Source organism: Eublepharis macularius, chromosome 2 (genome assembly GCF_028583425.1).
Source record: "Eublepharis macularius isolate TG4126 chromosome 2, MPM_Emac_v1.0, whole genome shotgun sequence".
Lineage (NCBI taxonomy): Eukaryota > Metazoa > Chordata > Lepidosauria > Squamata > Eublepharidae > Eublepharis > Eublepharis macularius.
In genome coordinates, this window is record NC_072791.1 from 192,550,965 (window position 1) to 192,576,625 (window position 25,661).

Genomic DNA, 25,661 nt, shown 5'->3' on the forward strand with positions numbered 1-25,661 from the left:
ACTCCGTGGAGGGGAAGAAATCCGCGCCTTCTTAGCTTCAACTCCCATCAATCCTTCGCATATGCTTAGAAATCAGAAGGGATTCGCTTACTTACAGGTTTTCACCTTAAATCTGCTTACTGCCGTTCTCCATGGCCCGGCAGCACGCGATGTGCTGCGCAAGTCTGCCGGCCTCCGTTGGAGCAAACGGGCAATTTACCCCCTGCATTGCTTTCAGGGGGTTCTTCCCGCCGCGCTCCGGACCCTGACCCCCTCACTGGGCGTCCTGGGGGTTAACCCTCGCAGGTCAACCGCCCGATCAGGCTGCTTGGACGTTTCCTCCCGGACCTGCGGAGAGGAGCGTCCGACATGGCCGGGAAAACGAAAACGAATCTACATATACACACTCCTCATGCAACCTTATTTTTGGCTTTTAAACTAAAGTTGAGACCCCTTTTTATACTTACTAGTAAAAAAATACTTACTGGTGGACACTGCCATATTCCACTCTGTCTGGAGTAGTCACAGATATCAAGAACTGAAAAATTCTGAATCCTTCTGAGCCACTGCAGACAGATCCTCTCATTGGTCACCCAAGTTACAACACTGAGGTAGTGATCCCTAGAAATAAAAAATAGGGGGTTACAATTTATATTTCACTGAACTGTCCAGCTAGCATAGCTACTGGAACACCTACCATATATTATTTGGTTTTCTGGCAATGCTTAGACTGTATGTGCTTCACGGAGTAAAAAATTACAGATCTTGATTTGAGTCCTAGGTAATGGTCATATGTAAGTGGGAGAAACGGATCCACAGCTGAAGTGTTTGGAACATTTTTAAGCGCAGCAGATCATCCCATGGAAGGAGCAAAATGTTATTCTGTTTAAAACTAATTTGTCTCTTCAGCCAGATGACTGACTTTCAAAATGCCTGCATCTGTGTGTGTGTGTGTCTCCTGCAGCCCCCACAGGCTTTAGAAACACCATTTGGACACAGGGAAGATAAACAGAGGTTGCTTCCAAATGGACATTTAACTCTGCCTTGACTAAATACCTGCAGCACAGCGGGGAAGCTTTTCTTTTAAGAGGGTGAGGTGGCTGGGGTGGGGGGAAGAGAGATTTTTCAGAGAAACTGATGTCCATAAACCTCATATACTGATTTTGTTAACAGATATTTACACAATCAACATGATTATGCTTTCCTTCTAAATGCAACTAAGCCACCTAAATATATTAAACTTTAAACCAGGATTCCTTCATGCCACTCCGTGTGAGAAAGAAACAATTAGGAATATGTACATGCTGAGAAAAAATCATTCATATTCAGGGTTATTAATATCCACTTGATGTGATACCTAAATACAGCTATAGCAAATCTTTTCCCCCCAATAGACTGAAATTCAAATTATAGGAAATCAATATCGGAAATTTTTGGTGACAAAATGATGTCATCATCATAAGAAATATATTCATTCATAGGGGTCCTTATAACTGGATGAATCAAAGTATGGAGTATAATTCCAGCTTTACACATTTTGAAAGGAGTCTTGGGGACACATGAAACTGACTTATACAGAATTGGAGCATGACTTTCACACAAATTGGCTAATGCTCTTTCAGTGCGTTTTAGCAATTGTTTCCTGTTAAACAAGAAAATCCTGTTGCCAATTATTGCTAAAGCACACTAAAATGCATTAGCCAATGCGTGTGAAAGCAGCCCATTGGTCTATGAAGGTAGGTGTGGTCTACTCCAAGCGTAGTAGCTCTCCTAGTCTTAGATAGAGGTCTTGCACATTACCTATTATTTGATCCTTTCAACTGGAGATGCTGGGAATTGTATCTGGGACTTTCTGCATTCAAAGAAGACATTCTACCATCTTAACACATCAATAAACCAACCGCCATGGGGAAAAAAACCTATTTACTCAGAAAGGCATCCAATTTTCTTTTTTAGAGCCAGGTTTTTCCCCCCAAGAAAAGTTACACAATCAATAAAATACCTTCAACATTTTCAGAACAAATTACTTACCCTGAAAGTATGCTAGATGGTGCAGAAATTTCACTGGAACTGATGTTAGAAAGAGATTCAGTATTCACTACAAATAGCCTTATAGTTGGATTTGTAGTACCTGCCTAGAGAAAATCAAGAGATTTCATAGCATGGTGAGGATTATACACAATTTCAGTAAAGCACAATAAATTTCAAAATAAGAGTTTTTCAAAACTGAATGTGAAATGTAAGGCAGAGTAGTGCATTAAGAGTAGACTTAGTTAAAAGAAAAAGCATGCAGGCCTTGAAATAATTGTATAAAGAGCCAGCGATGGTCATTTAGTTTTATTCATAAACTAATACAGTAATATAGAAGGTTTGCAGAAAAAATAATTGTTGTGACTGGCTATGTTTCCAAAAAAAAAACATGCCCCAAACCCCATTACTTCTTTTCATACAGTAATTTCGTCAACAGAAACAGCCAGTACAAACAAGGAATGCTAGGCAGCCGGAACAAGGAGAAATCCATGGGAGAAACCTGTTGCTTAGGTTGTCTTTTCTTCTTCAGTGGAAGAAGGAGAATATGTCCATGTGAATAAAGAAGCTATCGTTCTGCTTATCACAAAGATCTGGAGGATCATGAATGTAGCTTCTTTCTGAACATTACTGATCATGGCCAGGTGCTACGTGTGTGGGTACTTTCTTCACATGTTCACACCATGGAGATGGCTCAGTGATCATGTGGGGCAGGGAACAGGGCCAGTCCACTTGTGCATGCCCTCCCTCCCTGCGCAGTGAGTCAACACACTGCACGAGGCTCGTGCGTCTCAGTGAGAAAGGTGGACTACAAATAAATTAAATAAAAATTGTAGCTAACGACTCATTACATTTTTCTTCATAAAGATAATTTCTGTGTAAGAAAATGTTCATACGCTGTACCATTCGATAGTGCAAATACATGCAGTAAAACAACTCTTTTCAACTCAAAGTGATACTTAATATTTTCCAAAAACTTCTTCCCTATCGAGCATCTTAATGTTTAATCTGCTCAGAATCAGGCGTACAAAGTAAGAGAAAAGCAGGCAAAGCACTCGTAACAGTAGGTTCATGTTCTAGAACAGATGGTCAATTGTGCTGACATACTTAAAGAATGGCCGTTTCCACATGGCTTACCTTGTTCCGGAAAACAGCGAAATCTCGCACGAAATTGCGCGACAAGACGCTGTTATCGCGTGAGAAGACACGATAACAGTGTCTTCTCGCGAGGTTTTGCACAAGATTTTGCTGTTTTCTGGAACAAGGTAAGCCCTGTGGAAATGGCCAAAGCAAAATACAAATCAAAATTAATCAAATGTATATTCTGGGATGATTACTTCAGTCCAGTGCCTTCTCTCCTCAAAAAAGCCCATGTTAAACAAGCGCATTTCATACAAAAAAAACGCCCCATAACACAATGCACACAAAAAATATCACTGGTCATATTTAAAACAGCCAAATCTGCTGAATCATCTCAGACCCAGAAAGATCTTTCAGCTTTACCATTCTGAATAATTAACAGAGCAATATGATATAAATCCAGATTCACTCACTAGAGAACCTTAATATGGTTTGGATCCAGACTAAATTTTCTGCTAATAGAAGGGGTGGGGTAATTCCCACCAATTTCCTCTTCCTGCTGCAGACTATGGATTTGCCTCTCCTGTTATCCCTGAGGGTCCCAGGCCCCCAAGGAGTAATATTTTGGGGGAGATCTGCAGGGTGGGGTGTGGGATAGGAACATTCTGTTCTACTGCCAGATGTGAGCAGAAAATATAGTCTGGATCAAACCCTATATCTAAGGTTCAATTGACCAAGGTGTAAGCTGTGCTGAACTCTGATTTACTTCAGAGTAGACCAACTTAGAATTGCTCCCCTAGTCAATTTGTAATTAACAAAGTTTTCTGCTTTGAAAATTGGTATTGAAAAGTGGTATATACGTTCATACATCTATACATACTGTCTGATATTTCTCAATGAAAGACCATGTCTAATCCGGTGCTGGGCACCCTTTTTGTCCCATGTGATGGAAAAAAATAAGATACCATGTCTACCTGTGAAGATGCTGATGTGCCGGCAAAGTAAAGGGCAAAGCGGAATAAAGGTTGTGCTTAGCCAGGCATGCCGGTAGAATATCAAGATTCAGTGATACTGCCAGCACCTCAGTGGCTCACCTTGGACTCAGCTGGCAGTTGCAAGGGGCCGGGAGATGATGATGAGCATAAGCCATGGCTACCACTTCCTCCACTTCCCTGGCCCTCAGCTTCTCTGGTACTGACCCTGGTTGGCTGGACTGAGAACTGGCTTTGCATGCTGAGGGAAATGATCCAGCACGTAGCCATTTTGGAGACTGCCTACCTAACCCTGACCCAATCTCTCTCAATAGTTCTGCGATCCTATCAGTCAATTTAATACTGTTGAATACTCCTCCATTCTTTAATATGAATGATGGGTACCACAGAATCTCTATGGGGAAAGGAAGTTCCCCCCTTTCCAGTGATCAAAGAGATGCATTTGCCTAACACTGACAAACACCACACTTATGAAGTTTTGCCTTTACAAGGTAATTTCTCCCCACCCCCACCCCCCATTTCTTCCCGATCTGCAAACCATTTCAGACAAAACCTCTGAGGGAAACATTCCAAAGCCTTAAATGGCAGTTATTTTCTGTTTCCCTAGAGATAATAGAATACTTGAATGCTGCCAGATGCTATTGACTTAAGTCACAATAATCACAGCAAGCTGTTGAGGAGAGACAGACAATATTTTCGTTAAGCAGCAACTGATTTAATGTGACTATTCTCTAAACCAAACTGCTCAGCAACTATGTTTAATAAATAATACAGACCTTAGGATATGGTATTCTTACGGTCTTTGGATACTGCAGAGTGTCTTCTGCATAAAACGAATACTCAATAACAGGAACTCCGGTATCATTAATCTCTGCATATGCTAAAAAACTGCCATTTGGAGACCACCACAGAGCGGCATGGGTGCCAAACATTTCCTCTGAAAGAGATGCAAATGTGTTCTTTTGAAGCAAGAGTTGCTAAGTTGGCGTCTGCATCTGAAACACTGTTCTTATTAATTTATATATAATTTTAGATTATACAATTGAGCTACTTATGTTCAGATAACTTGTCCTATTTTAGGGACTAATGCAGTCAAACTGAAATCCCCCCAAAGTGCCTTTCTATGGAAATATTGTCTAGCTCTCTAATGCATCACACATTCACAATCCAAGCAGTATACAAGAACTGTATAATTAATTGTGGCTTTATCTAAATTCATCCCGTCCTAATAAGTCAAAGTCAAAAACCTGAACCGAAGCCAAATACACTGACTTGGATCCTATGGCATTGTTCCCCTTGTGCTCCTCTCCTGACAATTGAAGAAGCTTTCTGCCGTGGCAGTCACTAATGTTGCACCAAGCACTTTGGCATGCATAAAGTCTCCTTGAAAAACATCAAAGTGCTAGCAGCAGAGGAAGTGAGTGCTGCAGCAGCAAAAAGCCCCAAGGCAGCCAGTGAGAAACAGGAGGGAAATGATGTCATAGGACCCAAGCCACTAACTCCGTGAAAACACACCCCAGTACATAATAGCAGAGCAACCAAAGGAGCAAAAGGCTGGGTGGGTAAGGGGTATTGAACCCTTCTCTCCCACCTTATGCTTGTTTCCCTGCAACTTCTGCCATATACTTATCTCTTGGCCACTTTCCAATATCACAGCCCCACTGAGAAAATTAATATCAAAGGGCAGGATGTTGCCAGGTAAGCTGTGGATAAATTAAAATTTACCTTTACCTGCCAATTCCCCCTCTCCCATGCACATACACTACTTTATATGGCAGTCTTCCCACAGTTCACTCTATGTGTAATTGGGGCAAATACAATTAAGACACTTGGGTCCATTGCCATCATATTTTGTTTGGTCGTAAAAGAGCAACACTGAATATTTACAGAATTATATCCAGTATTGGAGATAAAATTTGCCAATACAGACAAATGGCCAAAGCAGAATTCATGAATAGGAACATTATTTGCATAACCAAATTCACATATATTCTACTATTGTCATCGGAGCTGGTTTCATCTTTTCTTCTTGGTATTTTCACAACCTGAACGCTTTGAGTGCCTCTCAAAACCTTGTACATGAGGGGTATCTCTAAATCTTCTATTAAAAGACATGATCTGTATCTACTCCACATTTTCAATTATGCATGAAACACTTCTGTTTTTAGAGAAGTGAGGGATTCCTATGTGTATGGAATCTGGGCCCGGTTCATAATGCAGGGCAATCAAGTGACAGTGAGGTGCTGTAGATCTGAAATGTTGCAATATTGTACCATTTTATACCACAGTGAGAGGCCATGGAAGATCAAGTTTTGAAATTCTTGCCTATGTTAAAAACTCCTTGCAAACAGAAAACTGGCCTAGCAAGCAAGGAGATCCTTCCCTCTTGTGTTAGTTTGCTGTTAGCATGGAGGGTTTTTTAATGCAAAGAAGCATTCAAAACTGGAATATACCACCTGCAGCCTCAAGTGGTATAGTCCTTTCTACCGCAGTACCATTCTATCAACATAGTGCCACTGCATTTTCCTGTATGTATGAAACAGGCATCAGTGAATACATCAGAGCCACTGGATTTCAGTTACCATGTGGAATATTAATAATAATAACATTCAATTTATATACTGCCCTTCAGGACAACTTAACGCCCACTCAGAGTGGTTTACAAAGTATGCTATTGTTATCCCCACAACAATAATCACCCTATGAGGTAGGTGGGGCTGAGAGAGCTCCTAGAAGCTGTGACTGATCCAAGGTCACCCAGCTGGCTTCAAGTGGAGGAGTGGGGAATCAAACCGGGCTCTCCAGATTAGAGTCCCCTGCTCTTAACCACTACACCAAACTGGCTCATTGGCCTTAACATTTTAAGAAATGGCTAAATTCTATATTAAGTGGTAAAATGGTAAATCATTGTTTGAAAATTAATTACCTTCATAAACCCAGTCTGCCAATCCATTAAAAATTGTGTTTTCTTTCCCGTTTGTCGTGATTTGTATACTAGGCTCAGCTGGCGTTTCTTTGACATAAATATTGTTATTCCAAACATAGGCCTGCCATAAAAAAATTAAAATAACTATCAAATTATGACAGCTGTATAGCCCTTTACATTGTATTACCATGGATTCTGGACACAAACCGGACATTCTACTAATTCTCCCCTTCCTGAAGATACCCCTCAGGTCATTCCTCACAAGAAACATTTCAAGGAAATCAGTGGGCTGCAGTAAAGCGGTGGGGGAGGCAGGAAATTTTCATCCTGCCATTGGAAAATGTTGCCTTTAAAGAGAGAAGTCCACTGTACGAGAAGGGAAAATGTAGCTCTTTCTCTTTGAGCTGCTTTCCCGCCAAAAATTGCCACTCTCACCTGCTTTTACACCTATCTGAGGAAACTTACACAGCCAAAGATGAAAAATAGCTGTAAGTGGTGGTTTGCAGCAAGAAAACAGCACAAGGAGGATGAGATGAATACTGCTTCTCAGGGGTTATTTCATTGAGAAAGAGCTGGAGGAACTCATTAGCATATCTCATTAGCATCATCATTAGCATGTGCCACACGACATCACCAGAAATGTGTCATTAGCATAACTGATTTGCATATGCCACACCCCCTGACATCACCTATCCTGGCTGTTTTGTACCCAATCCTAGCTATTCAGGACCGAAATTGGGCCCCAAATGGCAAAAAGGGGCTGAAAATGGCAGAAAAGGGGCCCCAAATGGTCAGGATCAGACCACTGCTGAACAGGAGAGTGATCCATCACCAATCAGAGGCCCAATCTGGGCCGTTTCAGCCCCAATCCAGGACAAAACAGGCCCAAAATGGCTGAGCGTCAGGTGGGCAGGGACACCTGACTTGTGACTAGAGATGGGCATGATCCACATTATGATAAAAAAAAAAAACACGACAATGGCGATCGTGTGATCGTGACCCGGCGGATCATGATTGTCCACGGCCAACGATTCAGCGATCGGGAGAGGCCTGGATCACTGCGTTCAGGCTCGGATCGGGGATCCAGACACTCAGGCGCCAGCAATCTATTCCCCTGGCAACGGAGCCAAGAGAAAGCCTGAGATCTGTTTGCCCTCCTTCTGTTGCCCTGGAAACCTGAATGGAAGCCCAGCTTTCCTTGATCAGCAGGACTTCCTTCCAACCACGGAGCAGCAAAGCAGTCAAAAGTTGGGAGAAGACACCCAGGGGAGGGAGGGGGAAGGGGGTGTTCTGTAGCCATGGGCACTCCAATCTCATCTCTGCAAACCTGATAGGCAGCTCTGACGGCCAAACACAGACCTCCTGTGTTGTTGAATGGGACCTGAGGGGAGGTGGCTCATCGCCGCCTCCCCGTGCCCGCCAGGCCCGGTGGCTGCCGCCGCCACCCACCTTCCCACATATCTGGGAATAGCAGCACGGCCCGCTTTGGCCTCCACAATCCACGGATCAGGAATGGGAGATGCTCGGTATGGATCGTTAATTTGGGATTGGCGCTGGTGCCAATCCACGATCAGCTGGATCGTTCATTTTTTTTGGATCGTGCCCATCTCTACTTGTAACCTCTTTGGGGAACTGCCAGAACTGCGTTCCTGCGCGTTCCCCCTCGAAATAAGCCCTGCTGCTTCTGCCTCCCACAGTGGTCTTTCCCCTATTTAAATCACAGCTCCTGTGGTTGCATTTTGTCATGAGAAACCATCCAGAAAAAGCACAAACATACAACACAATGTGCTGTTCCACCCAAACTCATACTCAGTATATACTACTGCCCATACTACAAAGAGTGAAAATTATTATGAAGCTCCATATTACATATTATGAAGCTCCATATTGGTACATTAAAATTATTTTATACATGTACAATGAACTCAAACACTTTTTTAAAAAAGAAATCTTACTACAAACACATAAATTTCTCTTGGAACAAATGAGAGCCATTAAAATCAATGGGAATTTTGCCACTGACATGAATAGAATGTGAATTAAGGTCCATGTTTTTCACTTACCAATTTGTGACCAACAGGTGACCATGATATGTACTGGATATCCTTAGGAAGTGAGTCGTTTACTATGGTACTAGAAAAAAAACCCCAAATTAGTACAATGTAATTTATATGGTCACTATAATATTTTTGATAAGACAGCAATGCTACTAACATAGTTTCCTTTTTTATAATAAAGCTTTATTTAAAAAATTTACTTTGATTATAAAAACACGCAAAAGAAAAAATGTATTTCTACAAGATAAAGCAAAGGAAGAAAAGAGCAAAGGGGGGGAAGAAAAAATTAGTATATGAATAGGAATACATACCAATTTTCTCTTTAAAAAGGATAGCAATATTACATGTTCTACTATATAAAAGCCGAGCCATGTTCCCAATGACTCACTTTTTATCCTGCCGCAGGTATACTGCGGCCCTGCTGTGCCCCTGCACCAGGACAAAAAGTGTCAGAGGCAGGCATCTGAGGGCCTGCGGAGCCAGTGGGAAGGCTCAGCACACACCCCACATGCAGCCTTCCTGCCACCCCCGTGGTGGCTGCGTGGCCACACTGTGCCTTCCCACCAGCTCTGCAACCCTCAGAGGCCTGCCTGCAGAGCCGCTGGGGAGGTGCAGTGCAGGGAGCTCCCCCCGTGTGGCCTTCCCACCTCCTCTGCAGCAATTGTGGGGCCATGTTGCACCTGTCCGCTGGCTCCACGGCCCTCAGAGGCCTGCCTGCGGAGCCGACAGGGAGGTGCAGCATGGGGGAACCACTCCCCGTACAGCCTTCCCGTTGCCTCCGATGGCTGCAGGGCCTTGGCAGGCCCCGCCTCTTAGGTTACCATAAGTAACTACTTTTAACCTATTAGGAGAATACTAACCTATTTTTCAAATCATAGATGAAATATGATGCATTGAATGAGTGCCTCCACACCTGCAAGAGAAAAAAAAATTCAGGAGGAAACCTCTCACCAAGACAAGTCAGATGACATTGGCATTAGTCATAGGCGAAACTGGGGGTAGCCAATATTTGTATCCTTGGGCTTCTGCTGTTCTTAAAACGGTGTTCCAAGAGGCAGAAAGTATATTTTGTCCATGCAGTGGCCTCTGCAACTCTCTCCAAGAAAGACTTGGTAGTAATGGAATGCGTGAACTTTGGCATGGCCCAGGTACTAGGTACAAAACTCAAGAGAAACTAGGCTATTATTGTTAGAATACTATAGCGATACATCGAGTAATGCCATTGCTATAGAACTTCTAAAAACTGCAATAAAAGACAAAAAGACCATGAGTAGGGGAGGGAATGCTGGGTGTAAGAAGATCCCTAAGTGAATGAGCATGGAGACGATAAGATCCCTGGGTGGAGGCTCCATTGCTGCTCCAAATGGCAAAGAAAGCAAAGATTCCCTGTGTGGAATAACCTAGATATGCAAAAACACACTCTCCCTGCATTTATAACACAGATATATTTTCTTAAACAGTCACTAAAGTTTTTGACTACTGTTGACTGAAATCTGATACAGCCACCAGAGGCTAGATAACACTCTGCCATTGCTAGTTTTATTTAAGCTAGGTTTATGGTTCATTCCTTCATTTTTATCTTTAGTTTTTTTTTAAAAAAAAATCTTTTCTTTTGCATGCCACTTTGACACCTGCATGTTGAAAGATGAGTGATACACATTTTGTAAGTGAAATATACAAATCAAATAAGTGTTTCCATCTAAACTTTCTGGCTTTCTTAACTAAGATTAAGTCATTCTTATGTAAAAGGATAAACAGGCTCCAAGGGGCCAGATGGATAGATTATTGTCAGAAAGGAAAGGAGGAATAGCCTTCAAGGAATGCAACTAGGCTCCTGGAATTTGCCTTCTCTCTCTTTCCACCCCTATGCCCACCTTGTTTCAGTGTTGTAAGCAAACCCTCTTCCTGCTGCTGGGCTTTGGCAGAAGTCTCCCCTCATTTCTTTCTTTCATGCTACTCAGCTGTCTTCTTGCCAAGCACTGACTAGGCATATTCACTGATTGTATTTTTTTTTTTGCAGACCTCTTGCTCTGGGCCAAGTTCATTCATCTACAATCCCAACTGCCTCTTTCAAGCCAGCATTCTGTGTCTCCTGACCACATCCCTCTTTGCACCAAAGCAAGAGCTTCTATTGCTTGTACTCAGAAAAGAACATGAAAAGGCAGATAGAAAACTCTAAGTGGGATCCACACCGTTTACCCTTTCCCATGCATTTAATTTTAACTAGGTTCTGCACAGTCCTGCTAGGTCACTGAGCTTTTAGTTTAAATAATATATTTCCCCATACATCTTTTATGATACAATTGCACCACAGCCCTCAAATCACAAAATCTGTAGCAATATTATTTCCAAACCATACAGCAAATTATCTGAGGATTGCTCTCCTATGAGTATTTTTTATATACAAATGAGTTGTATATAAAGAGGGTTGTATCCGCAGGCAAACATCAATAGTATGTCCCATGACTAACTTGCAAGTGTGAAACTCCTGCAAACATGTGAAGCAGAACAGATACTGAAACGCTTTAAAGTCCCAATGCAAAAAAGTCGTTTAAAAACTTACATTCATTGATTTTAATCTTTTATATCCTGCTGGACCTGAGCCTGCTGTTGGATAAACATGTGGCAGTGGTATCCATAGAATCATAGAATTGGAAGGGGCCTTACAGACCACCTAGTCCAACCTCCTGCCCAATGCAGGAACAGCCTTAAGCATCCCCGACAATTATTCGTCCAACCACTCCTTGAAGACTGCCAATGAGGGGGAACCCACCATAACCCTAGGTAGCTGATTCCACTGCTGAATTATTATTAATGTGAAGAAGTTTTTCCTAATGTCTAGTTGGCACCTTCCTTCCTGTAGTTTAAACGCATTGTTTCGATATCTATCTTCTGGTGCCAAAAGGAACATCTTCCTTTTCTTCTCTAAGTAAAAACCTTTTAAATACTTAAAAAGAGTAATCATGTCTCTCCCCCCCCCCTCCCCATCACCTTTCACCAGCTCCAGCTGATGGTAAAAGATCTTGCCACTGTGGTACATCTAGATTAGATTACTGCAATGTGCTCTGCGTGGGGCTGCCCTTGAAGACTGCCCAGAAGTTACAGCTGATACAGAATGTTGCAATCCGAATATTTAATATTTTTAGTGTAAAGTGAAGGGATGGTGGAATTGACAAGTCTTTGATTGCTTAAAAGCCTTGTTGCATACAGATCTTTCCACACAGTGACAGTGAATACCTGGGGAGGGGAGCTGGGAGGGAGGGGCAGTGTTAAATCTATGTTGATAAAGGGTTGTGTATACAAAAGTAAATAAAATAATAAAAAGGGATACTCTAAAAAAAGAATATTTAATAGAATAGGTCACAGGGACCAATTCACTCCAGTCTTGTTCCATCTGCACTACCTCCCAATTTGCTTCCTGGCCCAAATCAAGGACCTGATTTGACTCCATTGGAGTCAATGAACTTAAGACTGGACTAACCCTCCATAGGATTGCACTGTTAGTTGCCAAGGGACAAAGTTGCCAAGGGACAAAGTTACAGTCTATCAGCACCACTTTCTGGAATTTATCCCTCAGGCAGGAGAAGAATCTTTGGAGTACAATGATTCCATATTTTACAGGATGTATAATCAGGCAATCCAGAAGAATACCTGCAGAGTTTGGGAAAGGCTCTATGTTTCAGTAGATGGGGCTCCTTTGCCCTGCATGATTAAAAGAGCAATCTTAAGCAAGTCTGCTCAGAATCCTACTCAAGTCTATGCAGTGGAGGTTACTCTGAAGAAAGTGTCTTTGAACGGCACTGCACATTATAACGTCCAGGGAGCAATCCTAAGCAAGCTTACTTACAAGTAAGTTCCATTTTATTTGAATGGGCTTACTTCCAGGAAAGGATTTTTAGAATTGCAACATCAGTCACTTCACCCTAACTTCAAGCCCTATTTCTCATTGTTTAACATACATCATCACTAGCTATTATACATCTATAGGCACAATAATAGATGGCATAATCTGACAGTTCTGTATTTACATGGAAGTTAAATCCCATTTGTAGCAAATGTGTCTATTTACCACATAAGAATATTTATAACTTCCTGGAAATTTAAAAAAAATATGCAACTAGGTGCTTACATTTGCATAATTTAAATTGCACAATATAATTTATAAACACAACTATTACTCAGAACATTGGGAAAGGCTGGTTCAGAATCATGAAAAGGCAGGCATTAGAGAAGCATATGCTTGGTTAGGATTTTATGGTACAGAATACCTGTAACTCTGATCCTAACCCACACAGTTTATTTTTGCTCATTAATTAAGAATACCATTGCCCAGAAATTCTGCAAACAGCATAAAAAAAATTTTTTTTAAAGCAATGCTAATAACATATAGCACTGCCCTATTACAGGCGTGGGAGGATACAGGTTTAACTAGATTCAATATTGCCTGGATTGGCTGCTGGCCCAGACACTGAAAAACCTAGCAGGCCAATCAGAAACCAACCTCATAACAACTTTAGCTGTATGACATCATTGGAGAATAGCAGGGGCGGCTTTGTGTGCATCTTTGTATAATGTACGGGAATAAACCAAAGCCTTAAGACGTTTGCTGGACTCTTTATCTACAAAACCCCCAATCTTCCATATTACAGATAACGTTAACCCTTTATACTAATACAAGCTGGGAGATAAACTAGAAACTTAAGGGATACCTTCATGTAATCATATCGCAGAAGAGCAAATTTTTGGTCTGCTGACAGTATTGCTTCAGAAGCACCATGAGCTGTCTGTAGATGTAAGGGTAGGAAAAGAGTATTAAAAACTAGAACACTATCAATGCATATATTCAAGGGAATAGTTCAACTGGGAGCAAAGGGCTGAAACAGGCGATATTTGGGGGGACTTACTAATGTGTCATTTGTGAAGATTTCAGTGACATTTCCATCAACACTGAAGAGGAAAATATTGCTTTGTCTTGTGTGGAGATACTGATTTCCTGAAAGAGAGAAGTTCAGTAGCAAAAAAAAAAAAATTACAAACATTTCCTCCAATTATTCTTCTAATGTCTTTATTAATTTCAGGTATTTTTATCTCGCTTTCCTGCTGATGAATGGGACTTGTGTGTGTTATGTGTTTCAAGTCGCTTCCAACTTATGGCAACCCTATGAATGAAATACCTTCAAAATCATTAACAGCCTTGCTCAAACTAAATAGGACTTAAAAGTAGTTTAAATAAATTTTGAAACATACCTTGGCAGAAAAAAACAAAAGGAAACAAACCACAGCCTTCACTCATGAGCTACTTAAGGCACAAGGAGCCACTGGAACCTGCAACCCTCCGGAAGCACAGTACAGAAGCAGCCACAAAGGAAGTTGAAGCAATGACAGTTCTTATGGACCTAAGTTGTGGACCTGCTAGCAATCCCTGGACTGATGAATTGGAATGTCCTGTGGGCACATATGGGCAAAGGCAGTTCGTGCAGGTACGACAGTCCTGGGTCATGCAAGTCTATGGCTAGGAGCTCAGTGGCTTAAGAGAATGAGCTATGATGCCAGAGGTCCTTAGCTAAAATTTCATCTCTGTTACAAACTCAGCAGATGGCCTTGGGCAAAGCCCTATATTTTAGCCTTGCCCCAAAGTTGCAATATGGGGTTAATAATATTGTTCTATCTTATTCATGCATTTATTTAGTAAATAAATTTACACATTGTCTCTCTAGAGATGTTAGAGATGGCTTACCAAACAAAAGCATTTTAACAATAAAATTATAAAACATACTAAAAACTGGCCATAAAATATGTAGCAGACACATGAGAACATAAAACTGCATTAGACAGATAAAACAATGTTCAGCAGCATAAAATAATAAAACAATTTCTTCACAGTATTAAAACACCAGTCACAAAACAGCTCTCAAGTGAGATGTAGGCAATAAAAAATACTCATCTAAAAAACAGAGATCAAAGAGGAGGGTATTCCAGAGATAAGGTGCTGCTGAGAAAACTCTGATCCTAGACACCACTCTCCTCTGCAGATGGGGGAACAGAGAGCAGGGATACAAAGAAGGAAGGCTGGGCAATATGGGAAGAAATGGCCCTCCAAGTACTCTGGTCCCAAGTTGTTGGATCTTAGAGGTAAACACCAGCACTTTGACTTTTTCCCATAAACACACAGGCAGCCAAGTACAGGCATTTCAGCACTGGGATAATAGTATCCCTGCATCCAACCTCCCAACAACAGCCTGGCTGCGCTGTTCTAAACAAACTTTAAAGTACATTACAGCAAATTAACCTGGATGTGATCAGAGCACGGGTCATCATGGCCAAATCACTCCTCACAAGGCTGTTTTAAGAATGACAAGATAATATGTACACAGCTCTTTGTAGAAGGAGAGCACCCAGGTTTGCTTCTCTGCTGTACTATGGAAGCTCACTGGTTGACCTTGGGCCAGTCACACACTCTCAGCCTAACCTACCTCACAGGGTTGCTGTGGGGGAAAATGGTGGAGAGGATAACGATGTGAGCCATTTTGGGTTCCAGCTGGAGGGAAAGGTGGGGCATAAATGAAGTAAAATAAAATATATGTCAAGAATTATTAGTAGTAGTAGTAGTCATGACATTTGGTAATTAAAAATTTATAGCAATTGCTTAGTTTCCACACTACACTTAGTTTCACAGAATAACCTAAAGAAGCAAGTAGAACTTGTTGCTCTATATCTGTTCATCAGAGAGCATAAAGGATGGTGCCAGAATTCATAATTACCTGCTTTACAGCGCATCTTAAGCAGACTTACACCCTCCTAAGCCCATTGACTTCAATTAATGTAAAAGGTTGTGACTCTGCTTGAGATTGCACTGTCAGTATACAACTTCGACTAACTTTTAATGTTTGGTTAAATGATGATTTAAGTGCTTTTATTCCCAGAAGTACTTCTTCAGCTCAGAACTGTAAAATAATGTGTGGTTAATATCTAGCAGATCAGACCCTAAAGCCAGCTGCTTTTCACCATAATCCTATGCAGAGTTACTCCAGTCTAAGCCCACTGAAATCAATGAGCTTAGACTGGAGTAACTCTGCATAGGATTGCACTGTGTTAAGGCCCTTACTGTCAATTAAACTTATTTATTGCAGTGAAGTATATGACCAACAGGGCCATTCTAAGCAGGTCTACTCAGAATCCTAGTCTGGTGTATTCAATTGGGCTTACTCAGAAGAAAGTGTTCTCAGGGTTGCACTGCAAACCATTTGACTAAACTTTTTGTGAGGTGGGCATCTTCTCTGCTTGGGTCAATTCTCTTGATTGTTTCCCAGAAGCATCTTAATTTTATGTGGCTGCTGTTTCCCATTCCACTGTAAAATATAATCTTTTGTTCATCTGGGGATACAGTAGTTTGGGAGGAGTGCTACAAACCTGGTGCAGGGCAGGTGAAGTCCCAGAGGGCAATATAATAATGCAGGCACACGCACAGGCTGACACTATGAGCTAGGAGAGAATTCTTGGAAAACAGACAAGCTTTCCCTGAATGTTTGCCAAAAGAAAAGCTCATAAATCTAAGCTTGCCTATTACTAAGCACAATTAAGAGGAGAAAAAGAGGCACTGGATAGAGCATCCTCTAATGTGTAGCAGAAGTCATGCTGTACCCTGCCCCACCCACATACACACAAAGGGGAGAACTGAGATTCTGACAGTCCATTTATGGATTCTTACTTTATAAAATGAATTATGAGGGGCATGGTAGTGGGACACAAATTTATGTATAGTGTACAGAAAGTTAAGGAGCTTTTTCTCACTTTCCCCATGCCATAATTCTAGAATTTAGGAGCGTCTCATGAAGCTAACGGGCTGTAGATTCAGAACAGACAAAAGTACTTCTTCATGCAACACATAATTTACCTTATAGAATTCACTCTTTCATGTTCCCATGAAGAAATAATGTGTATTTGTAAAGCCACTAGAAACACATGGGCAAGACCTCCTAGGCATGCGTTTACAGGTAAGTTGCAAATATCCCTTTTTTGTATTTTATGTTACAGCCTTATGGCTCCCTAGCCAATAGTGGCAGTAAAAGCATTCCAGATGTATACACCGGTTACCTGAAATCCACTGCAAACTGTATGATTTGTATTGGAAATTTTCGTCCAAGTAATCCTCTAGAGTAAATGTCTTGCGGGGGTCAGGCGTAGGAGTACCTGTCAGAACAAAGAAAATAAGGTAAGATTGCTCAATGCTGGATTCCTCTAGGCAGCCTTATATCCCAAAGCTGAAAGACACAGTTTGAAAGCAGAGTGCCTGGATAACACTGCAATTTTTGCGATTGCATGTTTAAGGTCAGTAAATTTGTTTGCAATGATTTCTTGTGAATATTTTTTTTTCTTTTCAAATTACTCATTAAAGATAGTTATGTAAAAAAAACCCTAAGATTTACTTCATTCTGTTCCTTGAGTAGTAAAAACCATCTGCTGTATCTTGATGATAAGGCAAAAAAACCCCCTGTGATGAGCAGGCTAAACACTACAGTCTTTTGAAATACTAAAGGATATTTCTACTTCAGAAAAAAAGACAAGTACAGCACAGGACACACATTCGTTTACATACCGTTATCAGGCACACTGCCTTCTTCAAAATAAAAGAGAAAATACATGGAGATGTTCAATGTCTTGCTGTTGAGATATCATGCATACTGTATGTTTTTAAATTAATTATAATAATCATAAAGCAGGGTTTGGGGCTAAATAATTATAGGTTTGAAACATACTGAATATATAACAACAAACTGATTTATTTGGCAGAAAATTTTTTATCCTAACTTTCTATTATAAATAGCCTCCAGAACAGCACGGCAGCCATAGACATTAAGACATTAGCATACTAGGCAGATACAATGAATACACAGCCAGTTTTGAAGATACATGGAAACAGACACATTCTTCTCAGAATGTGTAAGTATTTTAGAAGTGGTTTCCTAAAACGCCGTAGAGAAAAAACTGGAGAAATGCAAGATTAATTATCCCTGCAATGCTGCACTTTAAAGTGTGTCATTAATCCAGCAGCTTTGTTTGGGCTCTTATATTGTGCTTACTGCAAAATACAGTCCATGAAATATTCCGCCTGTGATCCTATCAGCTGGTCTGCTATGCCATGCTGCAGTGTTTCAATCACTGGCTATCCTTATTTCAGTTGCAGTGCACACTGACTGATGTTTGCCCCCTATCCTTTCAGTGCTGTATTAGATTTCCAGGCATCAGTCAGGCAGCGTTCTAGCACTGTCATATGTTAGCAACAGAACCACCACTACCATAAAAAAAGGCTGCTTAGCAACATTCCACCTTATCAATTGCTGGGTAGTTACACGACCCTACAGAATGTTTTTGAAATGTCTAAAAACAGGGATGCGTGAAAGTTGAATACCCCAGCTTGCAACCTTGCCTAGGGAACTTGTTACTGCAGTAATGAGAAGATGGCAGCAACAATGAATGTATCCGGGCTGGGGAATACATCATCCTCCAGTTTGGCTCTTCTGTTGGAGGAAGAGCCACTTCAGCTAGAGGAAGACTTCAAGTTTTGATCTGTGGAATAGTTAGACACATGCCACTTGTGACTAGTATCTCAGTACTTAGAATCGTAAGCAGCCCTTCTCAACCAACAGGAAGGCGCTCCTTTTATTATGCTACACTAGCCCTATTTCAGGCTCTCTGGAAACAGAGGAAACTGACTCAAGCATTTAGCAAAACTTGCCCAAGCAAGCTCTACTTGTGCTTAGATGAGCATCAAAACACTTATGCAAATAACTGTAAACAGTCATCAACTGATCTTTGAATATCCTTCAGGATGGCTCCTACTTAATATAGCCTCTCTTGGGTAACAGATTTGGGGGGGGGGTACAATTCAAAAGGCAGAAAATTATTCTTTTGCATCCCTGGAGGATGCCTTTTCTGTTCCAGGCACCAAAATATCTTGGACGGACTGAATACCAGTAGCAATGTTATAATTTCGTCCCTGGCAATAGGTACATTCCTCCCCCAGAATTCCAGGCAGTAGTTACAGGGAACATAACTCAGCAGCCTCAATAAAGCTAAGCAGGTCTAGGTTTGGTAAGACCTCCTGAGAACCTTATGTCTGCATCCTTGAGGTGTATGATGGAAAGAGAGCATGGATATGAATAAATAACAATAAGTCATTACATAGAATTGGTTTGCTTTCTGTAGTCAATTCAACTCATATTAAAGAACATAGTTAAGTTCCTCTTTATTATCGCTGTTGTTATTTTTGTGATTATTAACAACTTCATTTAGACCCTGCTTTCTTCCCCAATGGTGACCCAAAGGGGCATTATTCTCCTCTCCTGCATTTTTTTCCTCACAACAATCCTGTGAGGTAGGTTAGGCTGAGAGAGTGTGACTGGTCCAGGTATGGCTAGTCACCTAGCAAGCCTCCAAAGGTAGAGCAGGGATTCAAACCTGGGCCTCTCAGATCCCAGTCCAATACTCTAACCACTGTACCATGCTGGCTGCTAAGTAATCCCTTGGCAGTTTTGTCCTAAAACATTTATGTCAAGATTGCAGTGATTTTTATATTTATTTCCCAGTTAATCTACCAGCAATGCAAACTTGGACAAGTCTATTCAGAAGTAAACCCTACTGAGTTCATTAACACGAGTGGCTCTAAGAAAGTTACTTCCAAAACATCTGTTCTTTTCTGAGAGAAGTAAGCCAGGAGATCTTTGAGCAATGTCTTTGATTTCTCTATATATCTTGATACACTTCCCCCCCCCACAATCAGTTTTTCCCTTTTTCTTACATGGCCCCTGCTTTTTTGCAGTTAACTGGCTATTTATATGTGGAGCTAATTAAATGAAGTGATGTATGACATTCCATTTCCCCCATCCCAAAACACTCAGAACACAAATTGCTCTATCTGTAACTATATTTCATCTTATGTAATTCACACTACCTCTTGTAATTCACCTCTTGTAATTTACTTGTTTTTCATGTTGCTATCAACCTTTTGCACAATAAAGTAGTAGGAACATTTCTGTGGTCAGTTCTGAGCAGGATAGTAAGAAGTGAACTAGCTAGCAGATATCATTTGAAATGCATTCTCTGTGGAGAGTGATTCATGGAAAAAATGCTAGGAGTAGTCCAAAATATCCTTCTCTTTTCCCTGTGGAGTCCTGCACAACGGCAATCGCAGATTTTACTGGCAGGCGCTTGCATTTCAGATGATTCACCTGATTGTTTTGCAGGGTGAAATCCCTGCCGCGTCCTTATGACCTTGTCAAATGGCTGTCAGAGCAATGACAGCTACAAAGCTAGATAGTTTCTGGTATTTATAAGCAGTTTTTCATGCAAGGGAGGAAACATGGCACAATGGTAAAACATAAGATTTGCATATAAAAGTTCCAGATTCGTTCCTTGGAGGAAGAGACCCCAACCTTTTTGAGTCTGTGAGCACCTTTGGAATTCTGACACAGGACAGTGGATACAACCCCAAAAGGGCTGCCAAAGGAGGAGAAGCCAATCATGCAATGTCAAGGAGTGAGGCTATACATAACTCTAATAGTGACTCTTCAACATTTCAAGCAGAAGGTCTGTTTAATTGGATGCCCCTTAAAACAAACATACTGTTTAAAAATCTTTGAAATCTTTTCTTGTATACAGTTTACCTTCAGTCCCTCCGTAAAAATCTTTGCCTTATTGTCGCAGCTACACTGAAAGCAACGTTTTAAAAAATCTGTTCAGCCATTCAGATCTCCAATGACCAGTTAGTAGATCTACTGGGAAAATCCCTATCTGCCCCTACCCAACTTTCTCAATGACTTGTTAAGTGCCATGGAAAGTCCTGGCAGGTGCCATGGCACCCATGGGCACCACACTGGGGACCCCTGCCTTGGAATCTACAGTTTTAAAAATCTCAGGTACATGGTCTAGAAATAGCTGAGACAGTCTTTGGAGAGCCACAGACACAGTAGACAGCAAAGAATTAGATAGCTCACTATAGATAATACCTATGTAATCCTACTATATAAAAGCTGAGCCGTGTTGGTGACGACTCACTTTTTATCCTGGCACAGGTGCACTGAGGGCCCTGTGGGTGCACCTGCACCAGGATAAAAGACAAGTTGTTGGTGTGGCTTGGCATGCCATAGTGACTGCTGTGGGGACTTGGGAGGGCCACACTGGGACCCTCTGCTTCCTGTGCCAGGCCTCTGAGGGGCAGTGGAGGCAGCTGCACCTGAGTGTGTGGCCCTCCCAAGGCCCCGCAATGGCAGTGGGGGCGGTGGGCAGGCCGCACCGGGGGACAAGGCTCTGTGGCCACTGCTGGAACTTGGGAGAGCCCCGCTGCTACAGCCTGCTGTATTTTTTCACTGGGCTCTGTTGCTAGTTCTATACAGAATTCATCCAGTCAATAGGGATTTCAATGGAGTTAAGACTTGACTAACTCTGTCCAGGACTGGACTAAGTCTCTTTGCACCACTTGAGTCTTCTAGATATGTAGGCTCACTAAGTGCAAATATTTTTTTAAAAAATCTCTGAAATCTAAGTGAATTTAGAGATAATTTAATCTGCTTTCAGTATGCTGCAGTTCTAGAACATTCATGCAATCTTCCCTGCAGTTATGTCAGCTATAAATACGAGCAAATGGTAACAATCTGTAATTCTTAACCTTTGACACTTGTACAAACATGCCTCCATGGCTGTGTGTAGACCTGAAAGTGTACAATTCCCTACAGTCATGCTAAACAATAATTCTCTCTGGATAGAAAGGAATTTTCAGATTACACCCTCCTTAACCTCAAAGCCGTTGAACCCCAAACTGTAACACATCCTTCTCTTTCAGGATTTTCTTTGTCTACACACTAGATCAGTAATTCCAAAACTATGTACTAGAGTGCTTGTCTGCCATGAGGTTGGTGTACTGCAAGAAACAATTAAATAATGATTCCTCTGAACCCAAAATATTAATACACAAAGGATGTTGCCTGCTGTTGTAACCCTGAGCCTGCTTACAAGAAATGAAACGAAAAGAAACTGTACCTTTAAACAATTGCCTCCTTTCAATCAGCCATTAGCAGAGGCAGGGAATTCTGCTATTGCTCTTTTAATTGGGTGGAATTATATCATTCAATTAATATGCCCCAAGTAGAGAAGCAGCAGAGGAGGCTCCCAGTTGCACCTCTGTGCTTTTCTTAAAGAAGTAGACATTTCTTCTATAATTTTTGCAGGTTTTTTAAACCCTCAATGTATTTTTTTTTTTACATTTCACATTTTTCTGCAAACCTTGGACTTCTCCCATGCTTTTAGAAAAAAAAACCCTGAACTATCCCTGGACCCACTGTTTGTTCATCCACAGTCTATGGCCCCTTTCAGAATTAGATATATGGATAATGTTGGCAACCCAGGAGATTCCAGATAAACTATGTGATCTTAATCAACTCCTTTCCACTCACCAAACACCAAGCAAATATTTAATTAAACACAAGTTAAGAATTCAGCTGTAATTTCAAACCTTTATCAGAGAGAACTCTGACCCTACTTAAGAGTCATGTGTTTGGTAACAATGATGTTCTCAAGCTTGCAACCAAGCTGAATTGCTTGGAAATGTAATATAAAATATAAACGTTCATATCCATTATTTAACTGCTGTTAGCTGTCTTGAATTTTACAGTATAGACATGAGACATTATTTTTAAAAGAAATAACATTTCCAGCCGGCATATAGGGGTGACAGTCAATGTCCATAATGGGAAAACCATCAACAATTACAAAAGAATGCTGACACTCCCACAGTTGCAGATCTCCTTCAACCAATGCCAGCAACTGGAGCAACACCCAGGCGTAGTAATAGCCCTTACACCCAGGCCTTGCCTGTGCTCTCCCAATTGGAAATGCAATGGGTTGCAACACAAAATAGATTTTCAGGGGTGATATCAATGACTACTGATAGCGTGTAAGAAACAGGTGAAGGCCATTCCGTTTCCGGGGGCTTATGGAACAAAGCATTTGTGGAAGTGGTCTTCAGAGGGTCAGAACCCTCAGGTGGTTCAGCGCCCCACCTGCTGGATCACTATAATCTGTAGAGTTGCCCTTTTTGTTACTTTTTAAAAAGGACCTGCTACTAAGGCACAAAAAAGAGAGCAACGATGCCATACCCACTCTTTCTTTGCACACATACTGAGAACAGCAGCAGGAGGGCCAGGCAAGGTCACTCAGCAGTAGAGAGAGTTTCTTTTGAGCATCGGCAGGTTCAGTCCCTAGTTCAGTCCTTTTCCTGCCGCATGATTCTGATTTCACATGCTGGAAACTCAATGGGTCCCTGTTGCCACTTAGGGATTAAAAATGGGTCTCATGCCGCAATGGAAACTACTGGTTTATACAATACTCTTTCTAGAAATGGTAGCCATATTAGTCTGTCTTCTAGCAAAAGAAGGCATGGCCGTAGGGTGGTGTTCCTGAATGCTGGGTCCCACTGCCTTTCTGATCCCACTTCTCAAGGAGGGGTGGCATGTTTCTCAGATCGGCAGCGGGGTGTGTGTGTATGAATTTGCAAGTGAGCGGCACTTCAGCCACCAGACTGGCCCTTGTTGGAAATGGGCGAGAGAGCGGGGTGTCTTGTCTGCACCTTCAGTGTTGCCCCCCCTCCCATGGGGCAGGGCTCCTTTCAGGGCAGGTGCCTCTGTCGGGGTGCAGTGAACCTGATCGTGGGGTCCTGTCCACCCACTCTCTGCAGTGCAGGGGAGTACCATTGGCAGCTGGTGACAGGAGATGAGGCCCAGCCCACAAACTGGCTATGCCTTCCCCTGCCACTCACAGTGCTGTCACCTGCAGCTGTGCTCCAATTGGCAGATTCTGCTGGCGTGGCTGGGGCAACTGGGGAGCATTCTCTTGGCTGGGCTGCAGCTCCCACTCAGCCACTATGAGGGGGGCTGTGTGTCCCACCCACTATTCAACTGGGCGGCCTTTCCTGGTCGGGCATCCTGGTGCAGGTGCCATGGCCTTAGGGGCATGCAGTCCCTAGCTGCTTGCTCCGTGGCAGGGGGAGATGGTGTCACTGGGCAGCCAAGATCACAGCCTGCCTATTAGCTGTGCCATTGCTTTCTCTTTGTGTGCATGTCACGGGAGCGGCACAGCCATTAGCTACTGTTGGCGGGGTTGTCAGAGAAATGGCAGGGTAGACACTTTCGGCAGCGGCTGCACAGCAACTTACTGGGCTCAGGTGCCGGCATGGCTCTCCCTCAAAAGTCCATATATAATGGATTTGGATTGGGCTGCCCATACTGTTATAAACCACCTGGAGTATCCATTTAATTATAAAAACGGGGTGTAAATATGTTAAATAAAATAGATACTATTTACTTTTTATTTGTTGATGCGATTAGAAATATTAATGATTCCACATAGATAAAAGTGTAAGGTGGTACAAAAATGGTATATAATAATCTAAGGTGCTACTATATACTTCTGAGAGCTATGCACATTACATAATAGTTTCAGGTTTTTCTCTACTTTATCTGAAATTAAAATCAAGTGATTGTTTTTGAAACACTAGGTACACTTTGCTACCTCTAAAACACTGTACACAAATGTAACCTTTCTTCTCTGTCTACAAAGCGGAAACTTCTGCTTATCTAAAAACTGAATCTAACTTTCACCTTCAAAAATATTTCATACTTCATACTATTCTGCACTGAATACATATATTTTAAATTCATCAGCATGCAAATATCTCTTCCCCTGCTCAATCTCTGTTTTTATCCATTTTTACCAATTTTTCTAATTAAATGGCTCCTCACGGTGATTTATAACATCCAATGTATTGCCACTGCCTATACTTCTCTATGGAGGGAAGGAGGCATGGTATAGCCCAACCTCGTCAGATCTAGGGAGCTAAGCAGGTTCAGTACTTGGATGAATGACCACCAAGAAAGTCTCTGCAGAGGACGGCAATGGCAACCCATCTCTGCTTCTCATTTGCTTTGACAGCTCTTTGCTGGGGTTGCCATAAGTCAATGGCGACTTGATGGCACATGCACACACACATACACACTTCTTTAACTCTTTTCCACATAAAAAGAGCTTCATGGGCTCCGTTTTAAATATTGCAATGATTTCATTACCATTACGGAGGTGACTCATGTCTTGCAATCAGCAGTATCTTTTCATCTATTTAAATAGTGATTTAATCCTTGGATGGCTGCTACACAACTTTTATGCTAATGGTGACATTTTTCTCTCATTCAAGGAGTGTTCTGCTGACACAAGTGGCGCTTATAAGGAGGAAACCACCACAATTAGCAGAAAGGTTCTATCAAATCCAACCTAAGATCAGCACCATGTATCTAACCAAAACGGTCACCCAGGGCCAGAGAATACATATAGGGAATACAGTGAATAAAGTCACCCAGGGCCAGGGAATACATAAGGTCAAGTTTTCAAAAAACTATAACATTAATCCCCTCACCCCAAAAATAAACAGTGAAGTTGGTGAATAAGCTGCAGGCAGGGGGTACCATCTTAGATTGAAAAAGGGTAGAGGCAATCAGATGGATGAAGGGAACAGTTTGGTAGTTAATAGGAAAGAAGGAGAAATAGGGTGGGTCA

General features: G+C 41.7%; 1 protein-coding gene across 1 annotated transcript in view; it reads right to left on the reverse strand.

The window, feature by feature from the left end:
* The window catches only part of DPP4 (dipeptidyl peptidase 4), a 68,959-nt gene that overhangs the window by 36,731 nt on the left and 6,567 nt on the right, over positions 1 to 25,661 (reverse strand). Inside the window, exons 3-11 of the mRNA XM_054970609.1 lie at positions 17,157 to 17,252; positions 13,967 to 14,055; positions 13,772 to 13,846; positions 9,923 to 9,975; positions 9,069 to 9,138; positions 7,006 to 7,126; positions 4,856 to 5,016; positions 2,011 to 2,114; positions 465 to 600 (exon numbers count right to left, since the gene is read on the reverse strand). Of these exons, the coding sequence (XP_054826584.1) occupies positions 465 to 600; positions 2,011 to 2,114; positions 4,856 to 5,016; positions 7,006 to 7,126; positions 9,069 to 9,138; positions 9,923 to 9,975; positions 13,772 to 13,846; positions 13,967 to 14,055; positions 17,157 to 17,252 (905 nt within the window). The remainder of the gene's footprint in view (positions 1 to 464; positions 601 to 2,010; positions 2,115 to 4,855; positions 5,017 to 7,005; positions 7,127 to 9,068; positions 9,139 to 9,922; positions 9,976 to 13,771; positions 13,847 to 13,966; positions 14,056 to 17,156; positions 17,253 to 25,661) is intronic.